At 36.1% G+C, this 26,551-nt stretch overlaps 1 protein-coding gene across 1 annotated transcript in view; it reads left to right on the plus strand.

Moving 5' to 3' along the window:
* The window catches only part of LOC144434301 (MAM and LDL-receptor class A domain-containing protein 1-like), a 38,731-nt gene continuing 12,180 nt past the window's right edge, over positions 1-26,551 (plus strand). Inside the window, exons 1-27 of the mRNA XM_078122753.1 lie at positions 1-25; positions 4,051-4,159; positions 6,581-6,678; positions 7,113-7,230; positions 7,686-7,927; positions 8,086-8,220; positions 8,349-8,693; positions 9,444-9,584; positions 11,030-11,292; positions 11,866-11,950; positions 12,674-12,712; positions 13,434-13,562; positions 14,504-14,659; positions 15,189-15,451; positions 16,020-16,230; positions 16,987-17,136; positions 17,506-17,597; positions 18,129-18,299; positions 18,776-18,866; positions 19,318-19,494; positions 20,833-21,012; positions 21,333-21,586; positions 22,177-22,261; positions 23,031-23,153; positions 24,678-24,824; positions 25,430-25,527; positions 26,277-26,462. Of these exons, the coding sequence (XP_077978879.1) occupies positions 1-25; positions 4,051-4,159; positions 6,581-6,678; positions 7,113-7,230; positions 7,686-7,927; positions 8,086-8,220; positions 8,349-8,693; positions 9,444-9,584; positions 11,030-11,292; positions 11,866-11,950; positions 12,674-12,712; positions 13,434-13,562; positions 14,504-14,659; positions 15,189-15,451; positions 16,020-16,230; positions 16,987-17,136; positions 17,506-17,597; positions 18,129-18,299; positions 18,776-18,866; positions 19,318-19,494; positions 20,833-21,012; positions 21,333-21,586; positions 22,177-22,261; positions 23,031-23,153; positions 24,678-24,824; positions 25,430-25,527; positions 26,277-26,462 (4,113 nt within the window). The remainder of the gene's footprint in view (positions 26-4,050; positions 4,160-6,580; positions 6,679-7,112; positions 7,231-7,685; positions 7,928-8,085; positions 8,221-8,348; positions 8,694-9,443; positions 9,585-11,029; positions 11,293-11,865; positions 11,951-12,673; positions 12,713-13,433; positions 13,563-14,503; positions 14,660-15,188; positions 15,452-16,019; positions 16,231-16,986; positions 17,137-17,505; positions 17,598-18,128; positions 18,300-18,775; positions 18,867-19,317; positions 19,495-20,832; positions 21,013-21,332; positions 21,587-22,176; positions 22,262-23,030; positions 23,154-24,677; positions 24,825-25,429; positions 25,528-26,276; positions 26,463-26,551) is intronic.

A 26,551-nucleotide genomic window follows, 5' to 3' on the forward strand; every position in this document is an offset into this window, starting at 1 on the left:
ATGGCGATATGTTTCCCTGTGGCAGGTAAGTAATGGCTTCTAAATTACTCTGGCATTGCAGTAGACTGTAAGATACGTCGTGACGTTTCGCAGACTAGCATTGTAGTTTTCATTCCTGAAAGATGTATGAAGCTTTGAGCGCACTTAATTAAAAAAAAGGTATTTTCCTCGCTCATACTAAATGTTTTCCTGCTTTTAAAAAAAACACCCAAATGGATTAGTCTACCTGGGAATTTAAGGTTTCATATATTTTCATTACTTTCTTCAATGGCCTAAAACAAACAAAATACGCCTCTTTCTTTTGCAATCCTAGCGTTGCAGACATCACGCCCCCTCCATTGCTAAGTAGTAATTGATTGCTCCTGTAATAATAGACTTACCATTTCAACTATCAGTCAATTTAAAAGAGTTTTTTTCCGTCGGAGGTGACAAGAATTGTTGAAATATTGCTACTTTTCGTCTAGTCTGTTCGATACTACCGTCGCGCCACCAATCAGCTACTACTCACGTCAGTCCTGAAACAGGGATAATAAGTACTGCATATGTCATGTAATAGACTCAGGAGAGATGTGAAACTTGAGAATATTTCTTGTTCAACATATGAGAATGTAATCTAAAATACATGAACTTGAGATTAGGCAATTACAGTAAACAAAGAGCAGATAAAGTCTAGATCAAGTAGACAATAGGTTAATATAGTATCTTTTAGCTAATTTTATCATGGGGAGAATGTTTGATGATATGCATACTAAATATCGAACAGTCCATGGATTAAAATTTAACTCGGGCCCCGCCCTCTTTAAATTTCAATCCCTAGCAAGTTACATTTTAATTCCTGGACTGTTTGTGCGCCAAGTGATAAGTAAACAATATACACTGGTGGAAAGATATATAACAAGGCGGAGACAAGGTGGAGACACTGGTGGGAAGAAATTAAAAACAACTAGGCGGAGCCTCGTTGTTATCTTTCCACCGCAATTTCACAGGATGGCGAGATTAGTCCATCTCACCCTTGCTAGACTAGACTCTTTGTCTGGTAATCCATAGAGGATGGAATGGCAATAATCCAGCCTAGAGGTAACAAATGCATGGATTAGTCTTTCGGTGCTGGTGTTGCCGAGGCACTTTCGAATTTTAGCCGATATTTCGAATGGCTAAGGATGCTGCTCTGCAGATGTTATTTACATGACAAGTCATTCTAAGTTCCGAGTCAAGTATAACCGCAAGGTCACGTGTTGTGGATGATGTGTTGACAGTGCTGTCCCCGATTGTGATACATGGTACAGGATTGGTTTTACTGAATTAAGATGAGAAGTGGATTATCTCTGTTTTACTATCATTTAGCTTTAATTTATTCGATGCATACCAAGTTCGTATATCAGCAATGCATGCTTCAATACGCGAGACTGTGTTCATGTGTTGTGATCGTTTCATCATCTGGTAAAGTTGAGAGTCATCAGCATACATCATACTGTTTAGATTATGTTGTGAAATCAGATCCTCTAAGGGTGCGACATACATGGTAAAGAGTATGGGACCTAGAACTGATCCCTGTGGGACTCCAAAGTTTAGGCTGTGACAGGCAGACTTTGCATTGTTTACTGTTACATATTGTGTTCGATGCTGGAGGTATGACCTAAACCAGGAGGGTACTGTGCTATCTATCCCAAACCGCTTATGCAGTCTGTCTATTAATATCATCAAAAATCCCGCAAAATGTGAAAAATATGTTGTAATATGTTGAAAGCTCGAAGAACTATTCATTATTCTCATCGGCAATACATTAAAAAGCAAATTTACCATAGTAAGAAACGAACTTAGTTTTATGAACTTTTGTAGGATGCATAGCAATGTGCCAGAACCCCGAACATAAATCTAGAGTCGTAAAATGTTTGGAACACTTACTGCCGATAACATCACTATTTGTTTTACGTGGAAGTGAAAATTTACCTGGTTAAGACAACGAGGTGATGTTCACGTGATGGTTTCATAACCAATAGAATTTGAGAACTATATGCCGATATCGATATTGAAGGGTAATTAACCCTTGTTCCATTAACATCATCTGTCTATCTGACGACGAATTATAAATTCTTTTATTGTGTGACAATTTATATGGCAGTAAAGAAACTGGCTTCATAGTAAATCAGTTTTGTTTGAGTGTATCGCAATATCCTAATCTCATAGTATTATCAACAAAAAACATCCCTATTTTCCCATAAATCTCTTGTAAAGACATTCTTCCTTCTGTTGATAACGTGCAATCATTGGAATTAAATGTATCAAGAAATTCCCCTTCATCCATAGATTTGTTAATACTAAGGCAGGTTGGAATTGCTTTTGAACTGGCGAACATCAGTTCCATCTGGCAAAATAGAAAATGCCCATAACATGTACACTTTCTTATCGTAATCTGTGTGTCTTTACTATTCTAATTGGTACGCTCACATTATGCACCGAGGTCAACACTTTATAGAATACCAATATGATGTAGTGCAAGTGACGAAATATTACGGGTATGCCCACTATATCATTAGGAAAATTTTCTTTCGGTCGTACTGCAATGACAGATTCGGAATGCCAGGAATAACATAATTATTTGCCGCACACATTAGTAATGGCGCTTAGTACGTAATTCTCTTCCTCACTAGTTTATGCATGACCGACTGTTTCAGGCATTTAGTGGTCTGAGATACAGCTGAGAGCAAAGTAGTCAGGGAAAACACAGTTTTAAAATTGATCAATATCACACAAAATAAGTTATATTGAATCAAAAACAATTGATCATTCAATCGATCAATCATTTAACCAAATAATAAATCAATCAACAAATAGATCGATCAATCAATTACATGCTCGCTGACCCCTGTGGTTCTATATTGTTTTCGTGCTGAGGATAAGAAATGGATGAGTTTTCGTTAAATTTAAGATAGACCATGTTAATTTTCAATAATTTATACATTTACAGAAGAATGTCATATAAAATTTGCTGACGTCTTTATCGTACCTGGTACAAACAGTGACCCGTCATAATATGTCATTACAATGTTTATATAATGTTTCATAATCTTGAATTCCCGTGTCATGCTTTTGTAGGTATGATATTTGACCTTTAGCCAAGATTGCCAAACGAGCCGAATTCAAGCCCAATTGATAAAATGCGACATAAGGACTTGTAAACAAATACCTTTCAACCAATATTGCGCTACGGTTTTTCATTTTTCCCTTTACATTTGTTTAGGTTAATTGGACTCACGTCGTTACCTAATCTCTTGCAGTACAGTTAGATAAATCAATCGCAGCAAAAATTCAGAAGTTTGGCCAAATAAAACAAATAGTGTGTTGCCGATAACCTGATCGACCTTAGTTTAAACCTTTTCACATGCAAAAAAGTAAAATGGTAACAATTTACTTCTATTTCTGTGTACACCACCATGCCTGTGCCTCATCTGTGGTCACTTAAAAAACAAAGGAAAAAGTATTGCAGAGAGAAACCAGGTCTTTTTAGACTACAACAGTACAGTCGGCATAATGTGTTCATCTACTTAACTTATAATTGTCTTCATTTACTTCTTTTACACGTCATCAAACTCCCACGAACGTATTGTGACCGACGAGTATCTTATCTTGGGGTCGAAGTAATTAAAAAAAAACACTAAAGTAAAATAATATAAAATTGCGACCTAGCCACCCTTTTTTCTGAAGTCATGTTGTTGGAAACAAACATTTTTTTAAAATTTTGCCTTAGTTAGCCATGTACATGTAATATATAGCAAAGCCCTACATAGAATTTGACAAAAGAAAGTATTGTCATGACAGTTTCTATGGTTACTGTCAGCTATAGACATACTTTATTGACACTTTCATGGTTGTTATCTTACATATGACTGCATACAAAGGTAAAGGACTAGAGACCCAACACTCATTTCAACCATCCGCTGCCTGTCTTTAACATCGGCTGTTTTATATTATTGTTGTTTCAAAATATCCAGGCAGAAGTGTAACAAAACGGAGTCGTATGATCTAGATTCCTGATTTTCCTCTTTTCAGTTTTTCTCAAACAAGAGTTTGTTAGTTCTGATGAGAGATATAAAACGGATTTCGGGTATGATGATGGAAAAGTTAGTCGTTGCAATGGCGATATGTTTCGCTGTGGCAGGTAAGTAATGGTTTCTAAATTACTCTGATATTATTGCTGTAGTTTCCTAACAACACTGATACAAATGAAATGAAAATTTCTTTGCGTGTTTTGGATGTCCCCACAACACAATCAAGGTAGAAATGCACAGACGATTGTTATCACTACAATATTTGAAACATACAGCCCAGGTGAGCACACTTATTTTCAAAAGGCAATTTTTCTCGCTTAATGATATGTTTTCTTACTGGTACCAAATAAAACAACTACGCTTCGTTTTGTTGCAGTCCCAGAGTTGAGATGTCAAACATCAACTGATACACGCCCTCGCCATTCTTTAGTATTATTTATTTCACCTACTAACCATTTGAACTCTCGGTTAATTTAAAACAATATTTCGTCGGGCAAGAAATATTCATTTCAGTAACATTGCTACATTTAGTCTTGTGATACGATACCACTACATTATATCGTCTGGCCTAACGCAAATCTTCAGATGATAAAATTCAGAAATTCTAGTAGCATTTACTCAAGGCTGACGTAGATTTATTGTACAAAGATTTGCGATTTGCATCGATTTGGACGCCATAAATTGTGTTTAGAAAGTTACGGCTTTTTACTACTAACATTTGAAGCGTAATTTTTTTTCTGGCTCTCATTTCTTCCTTCCCTTTGGTTGGTTGGTTGGTTTTATTGTTGTTTTTGTTGTCGTCGTCGTCGTCGTCGTCGTCGTTATTGTTAGTTTGTTTGTGTACTAGTCATATCTTCTTATTTGTTTAGTATAATAGTGTACGTATTTTAATTTTCTGCTAGTGCTGCTCCTGACAAGCTTAGTGAGCCCTGATACAAAAGGGATACAATCAATCAATCAATCAATCAATCAATCAATCAATCAATCAATCAACCAACCAACCAACCAACCAACCAACCAACCAATCAATCAATCAATCAATCAATCAATCATGTTGGCGACCAAACTTGTTATAACTTGTAATTGATCACAGAAAGACGGTGTAAATTAGCAATTCTCGGCTGTTTAGCAAACAAGCTGTTTTTACACAGCAGCCCTGTTGAAAAATGTTACACCGGTACTTAACTACAAGAAGAGTCAGGTGATAAGCCTCACATGATGCGTGTTGCTTATCACAAATTAAAGTTCAAATAACCCTGAAAGTCATGGGAGTTTTATCTTTGGCTACATGCCAAGTCGGTATTTCTGCTCGCTGTATTTTTCCTTTTTCTTAAAAAAAATGAAGTTCTTCATTAATATGATACGATATGATATGATATGATACTATTTTATTCATCTATCACTCATTGCTAAATGTATTATCAGGAATTTTGAAGCAACGTGAACTGAATAATTTTACAGGACTCCTTAGACCACTATAGGAAATAGAGTGATTAAAGATGAATCGTACCAGGTCTTTTGTCTAATATGCTAAACCTGATCCTTTATGAACACTTTATAACAAACGTAAACCATTGATGTATACGCCCGATTCTGATATTTGTTGATAAGGTAAATCCTTGTAACAAAAACTCAAAGCAACAATGTTACTAGTCTATCAGCTAGCCCTCGGATGTTCTTCCGATAAAATACGACACACAGTCGAACAACGCTATCGAGGATGTTCGGGCAAGCCCTCACATGCGAACTACGTTCGCTTATAGTTATAGCATCGAAAGAAAGCCCGAACGTCTAGCAGCAAGACTACAATGTTACGAGCTTACGTTGCTACTGAACCAGAGTGACTATAGAGTTTTAATTAGTCGGAACAATGATTTGAAAGTCTGGCACAACGTTGTTTTTGCTACAAATCATTACATAAAACAAAATACAGACACTCCTGGGGTGCAGGCGAATGAAATGTTACATTAATTTTTATTTTTAGCTGTAAAACCCCATCTTGCTGCCTAATTGAAACGCTATAGTCACACTGGTTCTGTAGTATGAAATCAGATTAAGCCTGCTTTTGTTATTGCAATAGACATACTGTACGACAAATTTACCTTGGCTTACCTTTTCACGATGTTCTTATTTTTACTATATGGCAGCTGGCATAGTAACGCAATAAATCATTATCGCCATTTAGCATACTAAGTTTCGGTCTTTGCTATGGTGTAATATGGAATAGGTTATCCACAGTATCGCATATGCCCTTGACAACGTACACGTACATGCAGGTCTATCATTTGAATATAATCTGATGGAGAAGGCTTGATTGACCTTATTTGCATACATTATCTCGATTAGGCCATTAACTTTAAAACATGGCAAATAAGATTCATTAGAAAGACAAATCGATTGATCACGTACAACAATCGACCAAGCAACTATCAAAATTGAATTGCGAACTGTATGTAATTTACAATCTTTGTTTTATTTTGTTGTCTAGCTTCTCAAACTTTAGACTGTGATTTTGAAACTGACTTGTGTAGCTGGGTCCAGTCAACAGACGATTCGTTTGAGTTCACAAGACAGCAAGGTGAAACTGCCTCCGCGAATACTGGACCTAGTGGAGACCACACTAAGGGAGGTAAGGCTTTCCACAATGCCTTGGATCCGAATATGATGAAAACATGACATAATAAGAACCAATTATAGCAAGGATAGCTATGAAAGATTTAACTTTCATCACAACACGCCAACCCATTTTCCCTAGTTGCAAATTCATCGTATTGGCTATGATAAGGCCGACCTAAAATTATTTGTTCTTTTCAATGTGTCCCTTATTTTCGTCATTTTTACATCAATTTAGTGAAGATACTTGAAAGATAAATATAAATATTTGTTTACTCGAATCGTCGAAATTTTAATACTTTTTAGGGACTGTTCGTATTATCTCAGATAATTGTTGCAACATTTTACTATAGTGTTCTGAGGTGTATCATCAATGGCTTTTGTATCTAGCCCCAGCAGTTATTGCCATCGCCAAGTAAGTGTGATTGGCGTGCATTTGCTTTCTTGCAGTGGATGGCTACTACATGTATATAGAAAACAGCGAGGGTAACGATGCCGGCGATTCAGCAAGACTCAATAGTCCGAGTGTCTCGTTCTCAGCTAATCAGCCCAAGTGTTTATCCTTCTGGTAAATAATTATGTTATTTTCACCTCTCGTAATATGTATGTATGTATGTATGTATGTATGTATGTATGTATGTATGTATGTAGGTATGTAGGTATGCAGGTATGTAGGTATGTAGGTAGGTAGGTATGCATGTATGTATGTATGTAGGCCTCTTTGTCTACACGATACCTCAAAAATTATTGTTGTGAAATTTTGTAGACATATTTGTGACACTTGCCTAAATATCCGATCAGAATTGGCGAAATCAGTGCGCTTAATTAGCGTCATCAGCATAGATAAATGAAATTAGTATAGGTAAAATAAATGAAATGGAACTTTCTACATATATACTATCTTGGTAGAAGAATAACTCACTTTTTCAACTTGACCTTGAACTTTTAAGTTCAAATGCTTATACCAAGACTAGAAAAGTGGCATTCTGATATTAATAATGTTTATTTCGTTGATATATATAGGTACAACATGTACGGAGCACACATAGGCTCATTGAATGTTTACTTGAAGAGTAGCACACTTGGTAGTACAGTGTGGAGTAGAAAAACTACGTATGGAGATAAGTGGATACAAGCTAAGGTTAATCTTCTAGTGTCGTCAGATGTATCGAGGATTATTGTTTTGGAAGCCGTACAGGGATACAATATATTGGGAGATATAGCCATTGATGACATCACATTCCAAAATGGTTATTGCTCACCAGGTATAGTATTCATTACAGATTGTCAACAGCAACTATCACGTGATGATATAACCGTAAATGTCAAAAACATGATTCACTTGTTGGGTGTCATTCAATTCGTACAAATGTTGTAAATTAATACTTATTTAGTTATTAATATAGATTTCTTTGTGTTTCAGCTAATATGAGTTGTGATTTTGAAAATGGATTATGCGGTGGTACGCACGATGTTAATGGCAATTTCAATTGGACTGTCATCAGAGGTGATGCTAATGTAGGTCCTGCCTTGGATCATACATATAAAGCCATAAGCGGTACGTCATTATCGAAGTTATTACTTTCAATGGTCCTTCTATGTTTGCGTTATAAAGGTCTTTGAAGGAGGGATATTCTATTTTACGTCAAGATAATATAAATAAGTAAATTGTCATTCTCCTAACAGGTCATTACTTGTACGCGGATGCATCATCTAGCAACACTGGTCAAGTCGCTCGATATATCTCCAAGACGTTTACAACTGTTTCAAGTCGATGTCTTCAATTCTTCTACGCTAGAAGCGGTGTTAGCATGGCCGTCTTAAGTGTACGTATTCAAATCGATGACAGCATGAGTCATCCGGTGTGGACTCGAGATTTAGAACTTGGAGATAGCTGGAATCTGGCACAAGTCTCATTAAGACAACAGAGCAATTTTGCAGTTGTGTTTGAAATTGTACGGACCAATGTTGACACAGGATATGTAGCATTAGATGACTTTCAGATCCTGGACGGCGACTGTAAAAATCCAAGTAAGTTATAACCTGATGTATTCCAAGCTCCTACGCATCGGTGATATACACCACTGCCTCTTTCTATGGCGCCTACTTTTGCCGTATCACAGAGTTTACGTCACACAAAAATAACCCTCCCTACTTCAGTGAAGGCAACTGCAGAGCCAATCATGAACAAGCAAATGACATCTGCCACACATACACATTTGCTCTAAAGTACTAAATAAAAAGAACAGCAACTGCCATAAATAGTAGATTGAGCGATAAAAAAAATAATGCGTGTCGTTGCACCACTTTAGATAAAATGTCCTGACCAGAAACAATTTGTTTGTTTCAATCCTGTCGATCATTTATAATTTGTTCCTATCCTGTCAATCATTTATAATTGGTTCCTATCCTGTCAATCATTTATAATTTGTTGTAGCTCTATCAATCATTCATAGTCTGCGACAGCCCTGTCAATCATTCATATTTGTTGCAATCCTGTCAATCATTTATTTATTGCACAAAAATTAAATAATTGACATGGTTACAATATAAGCATGCCAATTTTTTTAAATTTTTGTTGCAATCCCGTGAATCATTTATAATTTATTGAAACCCTGTCAGTCATTTATAATAATAGTAATTAATTTCAACCCTGTCAATATACCATGGTTTGTGACAACCCTGTTAATATTTCATAATATTTGGCAACCCTGTCAAACATCGGTCATTTTTGGAACCCTGGAAGTAATCAAGAAATTGTATTCGATATATCGTTTTCAGCTGAGTGTAATTTTGAAGATGGCAGGTGCTCATGGACAAACAGTTTGGTTGATGACGACATATATTGGATAATGAACATGGGTGCTACAGGAACAGCTGACACAGGACCATCGGTAGATCATACCACAGGATTAGATACTGGTAAAAGAATATAATGAGTTTATATCACATCACATCACAGCACATTACATTACATTACATTACATTACATTACATTACATTACATTACATTACATTACATCACATCAGCTCACATCATGTGACGTTCATGTCGCGTCGCGTCGCGTCGCGTCACATCGCGTCACATCACGTCACGTCACGTCACGTCACGTCACATGGCATTATGCCACGCAATATGACACCACACCACACCACACCACACCCAGCACACCACACCACGCCACACTACATTACATTACATTACATTACATTACATTACATTACATTACATTACATTACATTACATCAAATTAAATAAAATCGTAGTACTAAAAGGCACCGAAGCAAAGATATATCTATACTATCTATACAGGACTTTTTTCTTACTATAATAGACATGGCACCGAATGCATTCAAGTAAATAGGAACACTTAAATATACTTGGAAAGAAAGCAGATTTTTCATCCCATAGATAAAGCTTGATTGGTTCAATCATAGTAGCTTACTATGGGACTGCATGAATTTCTAAACTACGTCCTGCTTGATGCGAGTTTTCTTCATTCTGGTTAAGTATTAATATCGAATTAAACACAAGGTACACGTTATCTGAAAACACCAAACTAGTATTAGTGGGTGCGAAGTGTGGTTTTACTCGGTACGAAGAACTCCCTCGTTCATGAAGACTGCTCAAACGAGACCAGTTTAAATTTCGGGTCAAATCACCTGCTTTCTACTGAAAGTTCTTGTATACTTACATGAAGATCTTGCCAATTGTTTTACTATGGTCATTTAAAGCACATAATAATCCATCTTTTTGTGAAACTCTCCGGTATAAACCAAAAACCGTGCCGAAATTTCCGTGGATTAAAGTAGCCTTCACAAAATCGCTGTAAAATGAGTATTCCTACGAATAATTCCGAAATTGACAAGTAGAAAATACCCTAAAATACGGCCTGTGAGCAGTCCATCAAAGTGTAATGGACTCGATCTGGAGGATAGATTATATAAAAATGACTTTGTTGCGTTCTGGCTGTATAATCAGGATCACTTGTATTACCCTCAAAGTAAGTGTTATAATTAATCAAACCAAAATACTATAGAGTTCAGTTAGGTGGCACGATGTTTTGTACACCTCGTATAACGGTTTTTGCTACGAATTACAAAAACAAAATATGGCACTTGATAGTGGGCACATGGACAGTATCATTTTATCTCACTGTAAATACAAATAAACAGTTTTGTGTTTGAATCTTCCTTGCCTCTTCTGACTGTGATCTTGATTTGTGTTCAAGGTGAGATACAATGTAGCATTTTATATCCTTGCGCGCTATCAGTTTGTGTTACCTAATAGAAACGCTATAGTCTCTCTGGTTTGGAAGTACTTTAATAATCGGAAATAACAATTTAATTTTTGAATTTGTTTTCAGGCACTTACCTGTTGATGGACGCTGTAGGGTCCAGTACCAATGTTAAAGCTAAGCTGTACAGTGAAATTCTTTTAGCCAAGCTAAGCTACAGATGTCTAGAATTCTGGTACTACATGTATGGTGGTGATATGGGTACTCTCCAAGTAGACATCACCATTGCCGATGACCCAGATTCCCCATATACCATATGGACATTAAGTGGTGACCAGAATGATAAATGGAATTATGGTAAAATCCCATTCAAAGCTCTAAAGGAGTCTCAGGTAAGTTTTAACAAATTACAATTTTACGTAAATTTACCAATCAATTTTACTCAAAATGATTATGCGTTGCTAAGAAGTAGTTTGTACAAATGGATGAACCCATGTGAGCTAGAATCCAAATTTTCCTTCTAAATGTATTAATGGTCTCACCCATTCTCTGTGACACGCCAGAGACATTGCCCCTATCAAGGAAATGGCTTTGTCAATATGCACATTATTTTGGTTCACTGCCATATCACGCATGGCTGAATATCATTCAATTAAACAATTCATTTACACGATATCTAGAAAATTATGATCAGTACAAACTTTGTGACCAAACTGTCGTGATGTCAAACATGCACACCTTGACCTTTCACCTTGCCAAGTTAGTAGCTGTATATCGAATATCGACCTTGACTTTGCTGTTGACCGACTGTGAACACATGAAGACAGTGACGCGAGGTATTATCTATTTCAAGGTCGCATTGCCCATTTCAACATGTCTTTCACTATCAATTGTATGTACAATTATACATAATATAGTGTTTTACCTAAGTATAATACTGTATAATCTTTGTGATTCTATCCAAGGTAATCTTTATTGCTACACATGGAGCTGGTTCGAAGAGTGACATTGCACTTGACGATATTGTCATCAGCAACGGTTACTGTATAGGTAAGTCTATATTTCATTATCATTTATATATTAAAACTATGTTTCTACACCCATCCCCTGTACACAAAGTAGTATGTGGAAGATACAGCCCCTTCCTTTCCTCCACAGTAATTATGGAAGATAAGGGCCTCCATCCCGGCTCCACGGCAGAGTACAAAAGATATGGTCCCCATCCCCTGCCTCCAAAACAGATTGTGGAAGATATGGCCTCTGTACCCCTATTTCACGATAGGATTTTGAAGATATGACCCCAACTACATAGGTTTTTGTAAACTTAACTAATCCCAAACCCTACTACATAGACTCTCGCAGTAATACGAGGAAGACATGGCCCTCCCTACCTAATCCCCGCAGTCAGTAGCACGTGGAATATATGGGCTTCACTACCCGACTACAAGTAAACATTACTGACATCCCCACCCCTACCACATGTTTGTGGAAATTATGGACATCCCCACCCCTTAGCACATGTTTGTGGAAACCTTGGACACCTCCACATCAACTATACAGAATAGATGCATTGAGGAAAGACAGCTCACAGTGATATCTAAGGGTGGTAGGACGTTTATGGGGTGAGACACACAGACTTGAAATTTTGACATCTGACTTGAATCAAAATGACGTGTGCACAAACACAATCAATATATATATTTGCAAATAACTTGAGATATTATGTCAGTGAGTGATTAGTTTTGAACAGTATTTATGTATTCTAATATTCAGGTGCACCAATTGGAGCTACAGTTCATCCACCAACCGTCGGTGAGTTTATACATATGGTGTTTATGTGTGTTAATCAATCAGTCATGGTATCTAGAAAAGAATGAATAAATGAAGACATTAATTGTTACCGATTCACACGCAAATAAATCGTTGGTTGACTATCAAAAATGAAGAGATAAATAAATTCACACCCTCTGTACCATCTTATCACTAACTGGGCAATATTACAAATCAAATGAAACTCACTTATATATTTTTATTGGATTGTGAAATCAGTTCTACAATAACAGTCCATGTCTGGTGTTTGGTTGGTTACTCTTGATATGAAATGTATGATCAATGACCCTGGAATGCCAGATGTTTGGAAGGCGACTCTTTAATCTGAAAGGTATAAGGTCAATGTCCCATGTATGCTCGATACGACTATATAATATAAAATGTGCTTGGTCTGTGTCCATATCACATATATGCAAAGGGTTTGATTGGTGACTCTATAATCTGAAATGCTCGGTCCACGAAGCAATAACTACTGATGTTTTAGATGGGGCCCAGTGATAATTATTGACGCGTGACTCTGTTATATATTAGCTTAAAGTCACCCAATAAAATCAGCTTGTTTTGTCACTTACGCCATAATCGAGATTTCAGTTTATGACTAATATAATCATAATATCTTTCAAAAACATGTTTTCATACGTTATTAGAATAAATTATTTATGTAAAATCCCTGTTTTTTAAATTTCCTTTCATGATTTGTCAGCTCCAACACCCAGTGGTAATCCCTGTGGTACTGGTAAATTTACTTGTACAAATGGTGTATGTATTGATGCTTCCAAATACTGTAACTTTGCCCGTGACTGTACAGACAACTCGGATGAAGCAGACTGCCGTAAGCTACACATATATCGGTATTTTGTTGAACTAACTTTGTACTTGAAGTCATAACCATGGTATATGCATAGACATGACAAATTCCTTTGACAAATAATTTACCAAGTTGCACAATTTCCGAATCCCATTATATATAACGTACAGAGTGGGATATTGACTCGTGTGTGTGTGTGTGTGTGTGTGTGTGTGTGTGTGTGTGTGTGTCCCTCTGTGAACATTATATCTCAAAAACTTCTGCTTCAATTCTGATGAAACTTGCTCAACGTCTTATGATAATTGTAAGGACTGATTAGGTTTTGATAAATGTCATATGAATATGAATGAGTTATTTGCATACTTAATGATTTTTGGTAGTTAGACTATATCTCAAGAATGCAGACTTCAAATTCCATATAACCTACTAGTAGTACTACATATATCAATCATGATAAAGCACATGAGTCGTTTGCATAATTATTTTCGGTAATTAGGCTTAAGAAAACACACTTCAGAGCAATGCGCAATGGCAAAACCCATGGACGTCATTAAGCTTGTTAACATAGCTTTTAGTTTTAATGAATCATTTGCATAATTAATGATTATTGATAATTAGGCAACATCTTTGAAATGCAAACTTCAAATTTCATATAAGTTCATAGATAGCTGATAACAATAGGCATATGTTCTATGGAGCTTTTTGATGTAGTTAATAATATTGATTTATTTGTATATTTGATGACTTTTCTGTAATTAGGCAACGTCGTATATTTGCATGCTTCAAATTTCATATGATCTGGTGCAATTTATTAATTTGTAGGGGTACATCATGCATATGTGTGAAGGAAAAAATTCTAAAGTCCTTGCCCTTACAGAAGGCATTTAGCTTACAGCTGAGTCTGACATGTATAAGTCATATTTACTCTACATTATGTTAATTCTATTGTTCTGTTCTGTACATAGCTACAACATGTGACTTTCAGATTAATGAGTGTGGATGGTCTGAAGGTACTCCAAATGACAAGTATAACTGGCACCGAGCTAGTGGTTATGAAACAAAAGTGACGCCAGATATAGCACCAAGATATGACCACTCCAGTCCCACGAAGTCTTTATATTGTAAGTGTGTGTTTGGGCCAAGATGACAATATCCTAAACAAGTGTGATTGAAAACATTGAGGATTATTTAAGTAGAAATGATAACGGCATTAGAACCAACCAAAATGGTTACCTAAACTTTTAGATTCATATGACTAGTATTTGATGAATGTTACACTATTTATTATAAGAATGTTGATGAAAAAAAGATATTCATTTCAATCTCCTGACTTCTACACTGAATTTTGTTATCAAATGGCAAAACAATACAAGTCATAAAGGGGAAGTCTCCTCTTGTGGGTTTATTTTCAAGTCACGAGATAAACATTTCAAATCACTGAGACTTAGCATATTAAATGCAGACTTAGAATACATCTATGACCTTGCCATCATAACGTAGACTTTCAAATCTCTCATAATGTTTTTTGTCTTCAGATTTCGATGGGCGATTATTATGTTCTACATGTTATTGCTATATGCATTTGCTAGGACTCTCCTGGCTATTGTAATGCCTTTTACATTGTATTGATATCCAATGTTATTCTTCCAGCTTATTATTCCTACATTTCCATGGTTGGTGCCTACGTCTACCCATACGAGACGGCAGAATACTACAGTCCAACATTTGCACTGGCAGCTTCTACATGTAGAATCGATTTTTGGTGGTACCAAATGGGCATATATACATACCATTTTGAGGTTTGGATCAAAGCAGACGATTCAGAAACTAAAGTGTTTTCATATTATGGCACTAAGGGTGATCAATGGAATAACCTGGTTCTTGGAATTGGGAAGAGGACAACACCATGGCAGGTTAGTTATCTAGTAATACCGATTCAAATGCGATGTTGAACACATACATTTTCTATTATATAGTGTCGATGGTGTTTCTGCCACTATGTATACAGAATCATTCATTACGATACTATTATAGATAGATAAAATCCAAACGTTTTACCAAAAGTTATTTTTTATGTTGATGATTAGCAGGGAAATGACAAGCAAATGGTTGATTGATCCATAATTTACATAGCTGCAAAACAACTCATCTGAAATATAGTCAACAGATTTCATCAACCGTTGCACGCTGCCATTAATTACGATACTGTGGATAGATAAAACCAAAACGTTTATCTGAAAGTTAACGATGACACAAGCAACTGATTGATCGATCTATAGTGTACATAGCTTTGTACCTGTATTAATACTGTAATTTCATACATTTTCAATGTTAAATGGCAATCATCTACATTAAAATGCTCTTCTAATGTGGGTAATTCGGCATCTACCAAGAGACGGTGCTGTGTACACTCGAAATGTTTTCTTATCCTATCTCTACGGGTAGATTTTAGTGTACTGTATTTTTGACTTTGATTTACAGGTGGCTTTTAAGAAAAATCGTTACAGTGCATATCATGCAGCGACGGCGGTTGATGACGTAAAATTTCTTGATTGTTCTCCTGCACAACCTGTTGGATTCTGTGACACTTCTGGAAATTTTTGGTGCACGACCACGAGAGCATGTATTGATAAAACTGCAGTTTGCGACATGCAAGATGATTGTGGCGACAACTCAGATGAACAGCATTGTGGTAAGTTTAGTGAGACGAAAGGCCAGATGAACACTATTATGGTAAGTTTAATTGGGCGGCTTCAGATGAACGACATTGACTAATTTATTTAAGCGACAAGTCAGATAAATAACACTGAGGTAAATATACAATTGTGGCAATTCTTGAGTAATCATACAAGATTTTACTATTTCTTTGAAAGTTTACGTAAAAATAATCACAGACAAAAATAATCACAGACTACAGATAGAGATACACGATAAATATTACCAGGTTATTTTGAGGGGTACGGGACACCATCTCTAGCACATTCTGGAATTTAAGATGAACGCATATTAATATTTTATGACGGGTCAGAGGTCAGAGCTAAATTTGGAGTTACCAGGCAAAGAGGCACTACCTGGGAGCTTTTATGAAAAAAAGGAATACGAGATAAGAGGCAGACTGTTACACTTAGTCTGAGGCATTGAAGACATTTCGGTAGGGCTATTAGATAGAATGCAGTCCATAATACTGCAGTCCAGAGGATATCCTGGCTTTGACTCCTTCTTTACGTCTAGAGGAGATAAAATTTCAAATTGAAAAAAAGCCGCATACACAGCAGACCTTACACAAGCACCTAATAAATCCTGCAGCTGCAGAGATCATAAACAGTGTCTGCTCAATGGCTATACAGCACACAAGTCACATCAAATAACAATGACACAAAACTGTACTTCGGGGTAACAGAGAACACATTTAAACAATAATATGTATATGTTTATGGTTTAATGTCAGAATCTTACGAAATGTGTGACTTCCAAACTGGACCGTGTAGTTGGACACAAGCGTCTGATACAGATCAGTTAACATGGATTCGTGGAAGAGGTAGTACCGCAACAGTGTATACCGGTCCCTCCTTTGATCATACTTATGCAAATACTGCAGGTAATTCATCAGTCTTTAAGTATTGAAGTTTTTATTGAAAACATATTACATAAGAACGATTGCATCTTTTACATTATCTGATAGTCCAATCAATCAATCAATCAATCAATCAATCAATCAATCAATCAATCAATCAATCAATCAATCAATCAATCAATCAATCAATCAATCAATCAGTCAGTCAGTCAGTCAGTCAGTCAGTCAACTAACTAGTAATAGTAATATTGCTTTAATAATCTGTATGAAAAGGAATACAATACTCTTAATCTTAGTTATTTATTACATTACTGGACACAAGGATTTTGTAATGATAACATTCAATACTGCATTGTGACACAATCATCATGTTGACTGTAATGCTATCAACAGGGTACTACATGTATATTGATGGATACACCAACAGCTATGGGAAGACCGCTCAGTTGGTCAGCCCCATATACCAAAGACGTGGAGAGTGTAAGGTAAGCTCTCCTTAAAATCTCAATAATATTGTTTTGCTAGTAGTTCAGATTGTCATACGCGGCCACTTATCAAAGCAGGTGACTTTGCTAGAAGTAAGTTCACATGTCACCTTTATAGGATGTACTTTCTTAAATTTGTCCCACGGACAAGCTTTCTGAATTGCTAATAATTTGTACTCAACATTTTCTTTGCTAGCTTATTAAGCAATTAATTTGTGTGAAAATAATCAACAACGCAGCACATTGCAACTTAATACGACACGCGCGCACACACATATACGCGCACACAAATACAGCGACACACACACACACACACACACAGACAGACAGACAGACAGACAGACGGACACATGCACACATACGCACACACACAAACACACACAGTTTTATTGTGGAATTACTGTTTGGTACAGATATAATCGTTAACCATTATGAACCGCTTGACAAAGTAGAACAAAAACAAGTATTCCTTGAAAATAAGAGTTGCAACATGTTTTTATAATAGTTTCGCTCTATTTTATTTTATTTCAGTTTAGAGTCTTCCACCATATGTATGGACAACATATTGGTAGACTTACGATCTATACTCGTATATACCAGAATTCTAACCAGGGGCAAACAAAATTATGGGAGCAAGTTGGCGAGAAGGGATCGTACTGGGATAAAGCTGAAGCAACGATTACAATCACCACTAAATTTCAGGTAAAGAACAAACATATCAGAGAGTTTATAGGTTAACCGTTTGGCTAGTGGCAGCGTAACTAAGCTTGAAGATGTGAGTGTAAACACAACCTTTCCCATATATACATGCAAAAACATGACTCTGTAAGATATATTAAATGTATATTTGTCTAAAAAAGCACTAATAAAAGTATCATTTTGCATCCAACATTATGAAAATCTACGGTTCAGGGCAATAAATAATGCATCTATTTCTAACTTCATATCCCAGAAGATAATTTATTCTAATCTATGTTGGTCGATTTACATCTTTAGCCGTGTTGGTATTGTATACTTTAGTAACATGTAGCCATTTATATATTACGTAGATATCCCAGAATTTAAAGTCCAACTAAGCGTTAGGTGACAACTTGTACTAACAATATTAAGGATATGTATGAGTTGCGTACTTTCCATTAGCTAATCTTTGAAAGTTATCACATATACATTTGCTACAGATAGTGATAGAGGCAATGGCTGGAGATTTTCTTTATGGTGATATTGCTATTGACGATATGAGTTTTACACCTGGATGTATTCTTCAAACAGGTAGGAAAAGCTGAGGTGTTTGCACTGTTGTCTTATCTTATAGTTATAGTACAGGTCCAAGTCTACTTATTTGATGATTTATTCCCAGAATCGAAGCACAAACCACCAGTCGATTCCACACCAAATCTTAAACACTGACGGCCACACGCAACTAGTCGCTAGCGCATCTATATGCATTCTATCACATGTACACAGACCGTCAAGCACGAACTACCAGTCGATTCCACACCCAAATCTGAAACACTGACCGCCACACGCAATTAGTCGATTGCGCACCTATCTCGACATTGCACACCCATATATTTCACACAGGCTGTCACACACAACTAGCACCCTGCCACTTTCCTTCCCGAAGGAAAAATACACAATTATTTCATTCATTCGTAACACTCGTAATGATTACAATATACTATTGTGTAGACCCAGTCTGACAAAACTACATTTCTGACAGGTCCGTTGCCAACTGCACCTGCAACAACGCCACCACCAGTACCTCCATCCCCAACACCACACCCAGCTTGTGAAGCTACAGAATTTTACTGCAGTGCTGATAGCCGATGTATAGGAGCTGACTTAATCTGTAATTTCAGAAAAGATTGCTCAGATGGTGAAGAAGAACTTCAATGTGGTAAGATGATTCTGTTTAACGATTCTTATCTATTTTCTAATTTCACATGTATCTCCTGATGATAATTTATGGTAAGAAAGACAGAAAACCAAAAACAGAGCATAATTTCTATATGATATTATCGATAATGGTATCATAATATATATTATATGCAGCTATATGTATAATTGATTACCATAGTCACTTTATCAAATGTACATTGTTCTTGCCAGGATTTTGCCAGTGTGCGTTAGAAAACATAGGGCATTTTTCAGTCAAGATGGCACAAAGTATTTTCATGTACATCCACATACATCAATGTTGTTTATAATATCGTTTACGACTTTCTCTTACAGGACGTGGCACAAGTAATGAGGGAAATATAATACATTTTGTAATTTGTATGTGATTAATACCGTTTCTGTATTGCGACTTAGGAGTGGAATTACATATAGGCCCATTTTGAGGCTGAACTAATCAACACACTACAGTAAATATACAACAGTCAACAGTGTTCCTTCTGGGATTTAATTGTATTTAAAGGCAATATAAAAATAATGACAGTTAACAATTTCATCACATACACCACTAGCCATTCAATGTGATGTTTTGAGTTTTACTGGCAGCATTATGACTTCAATGTAAGAGTAGTAATCTTCATATTACACTTCATATCAATCATCAAGATATGCATATAAACGTTATTTATCGTCTGAATCATTGGTTTATTTATCATCTGAAATTAATATGATGTGAAATATAGCGTTGTTAGCTGTCATTGATCTACCATATCTCTACAGCCTTGAGAAATACAAAATGTATATCACGATGTGAAACTGCATAAAATGGAGGTTATTTTCCAGTCAAACCATTTCAAAAAGTATTCATGAAAACGGCACCATGTTATGTGAAGACCAACACGACTTCACTAGCCAAAACAGAGAAAGTGTCGCACCTTGGTGAAAAGTTATGACATTGTATCAAATTGTCTACAGTTGAAAAAAAAATTTACTAGTACATAAACATACTATCAAAATGTTTCGATTGCGTTTTCACTAAAGACACGACTGGTGGAGGCCGTTAAAATAGGCGGGAATATTGCAATTTCGTTGCCTGGCAAGAACAATGAATTTATGACTTTTTTTTACAAAAATAATGCTATATAAATATAAAGTTTTATTTTTGCTGCGTAAATGAAGTACATGTATTGTTTGTCGTCATCAAAGGACCAATACAATGATACAGTACAGTAATTTAACAATTGTGTCAAGTGACTGCTTGTAGAATTATCCCATATAAATGTTAATTTAATTCAATGTGTCTTTTCAAACAAGTATGATCAAATCATTGCATTTCTAGTTGAGACCGAGTGCGACTTTGAAAGCGGTAGCTGTGGTTGGTTGGGTGTGTGGGTTGAACCCGCTAGAAGACGTAGAGTGCCGGAGGATACAACGTTCAAATGGGATAGGCAGCAAGGGAAAACAAAACTAACATCTGACTACAGGCCAGCCACAGATCATACATACGGTACCGAAAACGGTATGTAAGCAGAGGGTATGTTTATTTCCGGTACTACTAAGTCCAACTGAGAATGTTCAGGGGCTTAGCAAATTAGGTTAGTGGTCAGCTGGAAATAGTAATACATGACTACTATGCTAAATATGTATACAACATTTGTGTAGGAGTTTGATATCTGAACCTTACCCAATGCCTATTCGATTTCCCGACATTCTTGAGATCTGTAAATATTTTACTTGATTCATGATTCTTAATGTATGTATTCTTTGTAACATGTATTCACCATGGTCATCCATTTTGACTTGTCGTAATGTTAATGACTGTCACACTTTATATTTCAGGGTATTATTTATTTGCGGATAATTCGCCTGGACAATTTCAGGACACAGCGCAGGTTACAAGTCCAGTGTTTGGGCGTACTGGACCGAACTGCTACATGGAATTATATTACCACATGGGAGGTAATAACGTTGGCTCAATACAGGTGTTGATAGCAGTAGGTAATAGCACCTACGTTATGTGGTCTATAAGTGGTCGTCAAGGTGAAGAATGGCACAAGGCACTGGTCTACATTGGAAGTAAGGAAGACTTTAAGGTAAACAATAATCTGTACGCGATTTCGTTTAATAATTGAATATATTATGGATGGTCAAATGGTTTTAAATTATTTGCCTGTAACCACCTACGATTTGAACCCAGTCAAGGTTTGATTAAAGTTGCCACCACCCTATAAGGAGCGCGTTGTTTAGTTTTAAATCCCCAAGAACACAGGTTTTCCAAGACTCTCCGGTATCCCTGCACCGAATCCACGATTGGACTTCTGTGATCTTCTTAGGAGACAAGTTAATAAAAAGATAAAAAGAACTATCTAGTATAAAAGATGATAGCAATTGAATATTTAAACAATATTTGTAAATAATAAATAATGTGGTGTAGAAATATCAATGTTAATAATAATCGGGTTTATTTACTTAGCAACCACCTGATCTAGGGAAACTTGTTATGGTGAGTTAAAAAGGAGTAGTTACGTCTCCTGTCATCACTCTCGCATTCTGATTGGTTGAGAGCCCTGCAGATATTTTCAGTTCATTAAAGTAAACCAGCAATGACTAATAATCCTCTCGTAATTGTATTATGGCAATCTTTTAGCATGAAATGACCACACACATTCTTCTTGTACTTTAGGTTATCTTACAGGCATCCCGGGCTTCTAGTTATTATGGTGATGAGTGTTTAGATGATATAAGTTTCAAAGACTGTGCACCACCAGGTGGGTTAATATACAAGCTTATATAATCAATACACACGGGGGGGGGGGGTCGCAATGCATATGTAAAGGTAAACAAAGTAATTCAATGGTAAGATTTATAACATAATTATAATACCACATAGCCTGTTGACAACGCAGTTTGTATTTTGCTTCGTTGTCTCAGTACAGTAACCACTTGTAATGCTGACACCGGAAACATGCTGACACATTATTCTGGTTTGAATATTATTCGCTGAGACTGATTGGTTAAAAAAACACCCTAATACTGATTGGCCGCAATGATGAGTGATACCGAACGTCAGCCTAATTGACTATATTCAAATAAAGTCGATGTGTAAATCCCGTTGAGACGAACACAAAAAACAACATAACATATATAACGAATATTATGAAAGTATTATACAGAAACGCACGCTGATAACTGCGTGGCTAAATCAACCTGTTGGCCTTCAAGCACTTAATGAGACACGAAGCCAAATCACAGATTGTGATGTTAACAGGTTAAATGCCACATTGCCTGCCACTGTGACTTGGTTTGAATGTGAATGTGGTGTATATGTGAAAACACAAGGTGGGGATGAAGTGTTACAATGGACAGTCATCACCACAAGCGGAGGCATAGTATTAACAGATTTAATACACAAGATAGTTCAACATGTTGTACACACATATGACACATACAAGAATATTACCAAATACAAAATATTGGCAAAATTAGTTATTTTTGACAAAGTTAATAGTTGTGTTATTTATCACTGTTTTGTTTCAGTGATAACTGGGGCCGATTGCTCAACCTCCGAATTCCGTTGTGCTAACAACCACTGCATCGACATCAATAAAAAATGTAATTTTGAAGATGACTGTATGGACAACACGGATGAAGAATTCTGTGGTATGTCTTTTACTCCATGAAACCTTCCATCCAATATATTTGTTTTACCTCCCATAAGGAGAGGTTATGCTATGTGTCTGTCTGTCTGTCTGTCTGTCTGTCTGTCTGTCTGTCTGTCTGTCTGTCTCTGTCCCTCCGTGTGTGTGTGTGTGTGTGTGTGTAGGTAGGTAGGTAGGTAGGTATGTATGTATGTATGTATGTATGTATGTATGTATGTATGTATGTATGTATGTATGTATGTGGGTATATGTGTATGATTGTATGTATGTATATATATATATATATGTGTGTGTGTGTGTGTGTGTGTGTGTGTGTGTGTGTGTGTGTGTGGACACAATATCTCAAAATTCAAAAACTAATGGGTCGATTTGTTTAATGACACTTACTACACACCTGCCGAAGGCTAATGACAAGAACTGGACAGGTTTTGCTAAACATCCAGTGCACATTAATTGGACATTTGCATAATTGACGATTTTTAGTAATTAGGCTATATCTAAAGAATGCATACCCCAAATGCAATGTAATTTGGTACATATGTTTACCATAATAAAGCTCATATATGTCCTATAAAGTTTGTTGATGTAGCTTGTAATGAGTAATTTTGCTTTATTAATGATTTGCAATAATTAGGCACTATCTTAAGCATGCTCGCTTCTTCTCATTGCATATAGTTTTATCTAATTTTGCATTCAAACAATTTGTGTCGGAACACAAATCTATGGTTTTGCCCTTACGGGTGACATTTAGTTTACACCTTGTTACATACTCCTAACTACGACCATTAGCCAGTATATCGCACAGGAATGATAAACAGATTTTATGTAAGTAATGCTTCTTTTTAAATGGTAAAATCGAATTTGATTTGATATGGATAAACATGTATTTGACTTTTTTTTGGTTGACATATAACAAGGTATTTAAGGTAATTATTGATAACAATGGACAATAAAAACAACTGACGACGTGATATCTTTTCGGCACATGTGATTTTAAAGTACAAATATTTTGTATACGCATCAATAAAATAAACAGTAAGAGAACACCACATATGACTCCATGTTATAGTAGATATTTTGATCTCAATCGAGATCCAACCTTTTCGAGCTGGGGCACTTTTATTATTATTATCACACACACACACACACACACACACACACACACACACACACACACACACACTGGGGCACTTTTATTATTATCACACACACACACACACTATATATATATATATATATATATATATATATATATATATATATATATATATATATATATATATATATGTGTGTGTGTGTGTGTGTGTGTATTTATTTATTTATTTATTTATTTGTGCGTGTTGTATTTGTGTTACGTATACAAGAGATATCGCACTAGATAAAAAATATTAAAATCCAACCTATGAGAAATATTGCATTGGATCATACTACCTTCCGTATACTGTATAGGTATTGCAATCTCGGTATCATATACCATTCTTTACCCTATAACTGTTGGTGTAATTGAACTCTTCATATATTGTAGATTTACCTGGACGATGCCCCTTTGAAAAAGATACATGTGATTGGTTTAATGAAGGTGGGGATAATTTTGACTGGACTCTTGCCAAAGGGGGCACGCTATCCCCAGGAACTGGACCATCTCATGATCATACTACAAGAAGCGACAAAGGTATTGTGTAATGAAATTTTTAGTCAATATCAACACCACTGAAAGTAGTCCCAGCAGCACACGAGTATAAAAAACTTCAACGGCCGCATTTAATATCATGAAAATGTTATCTAACCATGCGATCTACAGTTGTTGCTCATCAGTGTTCTGTGATGATGATGACATAGTCTCTTACCACACATGAATAATGTAAAACAAGGCGACATGTACCTGATGCTACTACTCTTGGAATCGAGGTTTCGGTTTACTAAACTAGACACAAACTAAAAGTATTGTTGTTCAATGTGGTAGATTACGCAAGTGGGTGATAACGGTTCCTCTGTTGTGCGAATGTAATTAACCTGTGATCACGATTGTGTGTAAACAAAAACAGTACACTGCAAGTTTATGGGACTAGTTTTCAGAGACGCCTTCCTACGGATACTATTCAAACCAACGTCCATTCAATATTGTATCAACATGTTGTGACAATAATTTTATTTTCAGTGTATCTCAGTGAAGCGAAGCCTTGGGAGTAATATTTCGAAGTAAAATGGTCTAGGTATGAATAACAGATCGTATAGTACTTGGTATTTTCTTTCTGATACATTTAATTTCTCTCTTAGGAGGATATCTTTTCATAGAAAGCAACTATCCTAACTATCCATGGTTTACAGCTCGGATTGCAAGTCCAACAATCAGCAAAGCAAGCCAAAACTGTAAGGTATGTTTAATACCTTGTCTAGCATTTGAAACAAACGAAAACATATTGTTTGCATATTAGATTCTTCCACACTTAAGATTTCACTATTATCAGCTGTTTTAAAAACGATAGATGTTACCAGCAGACAGTTTCGTTCATGTGGTAGATTTTACCATTAGATAATTTTGTACAAATGGTAGATCTTGCCTGAAGATAGTTTCGTGCAAATGGTATATTTTACCAGTCGATAATTTTGTTCATTGACAAGTGGTAGATTTTTTGTTCAAGTGTGAGATCCTTTCTACCCATTAATATGCCCAGGTCATATACTAAGTTTATTGACTGCGGTACGAGGAGATTTTATAATTTGTCCAAGTGTTAATATTTCGAACGTGTTAATTTGTGAAAGAATTCGCTTCTTCATGCAATGTTTACTCTTAAACGTTTGAGTGCAAGAAATCGGTTGTACCATTGGCAGAACGATATGAAAAGTTCGTCCTATTTAATCATTATGGAGCAAGCGATGAAAGATAATAATCAAAGACCATGGGCATCAAACCACGGAGTTTAACGGAAGGGTGTACGTTGTCGAACTCGTAACCAAATGCAAAGGAGGGAAGTATCTAGGTACTTAGTACACACGTTAAGAAATGATACAGTATCTTATGCATATGAAATAATGTACTTTTGATTAGCTGAACAAAATACTTTCAACCGTGAAATCCACATATACTAAGTATAATCAAATCTGTTGATTTTTTTATAAGTAGATCTCGTTTTGGTATCACATGTACGGAATTCACATCGGGACATTAGCAGTATATGTAAGGACTTCCTATGACGGCGACCCAGACAATGGTTTGGAGTTAATGCAGAATGGTAATATGACAGGTGATGAAGGGGATTTCTGGTGGCAGTATAATGAACCAATTGATAGTGGAGGCAAGGATTTTAAGGTTCGTTGATAGTTCAGCCTTGACAAACCATGAATCATAAAGAAAGGTCTTGCTATATTGTTGACTGACTGACTGACTGACTGACTGAC

The sequence above is a fragment of the Glandiceps talaboti genome, chromosome 4 (genome assembly GCF_964340395.1).
Source record: "Glandiceps talaboti chromosome 4, keGlaTala1.1, whole genome shotgun sequence".
Classification (NCBI taxonomy): Eukaryota; Metazoa; Hemichordata; class Enteropneusta; family Spengelidae; genus Glandiceps; species Glandiceps talaboti.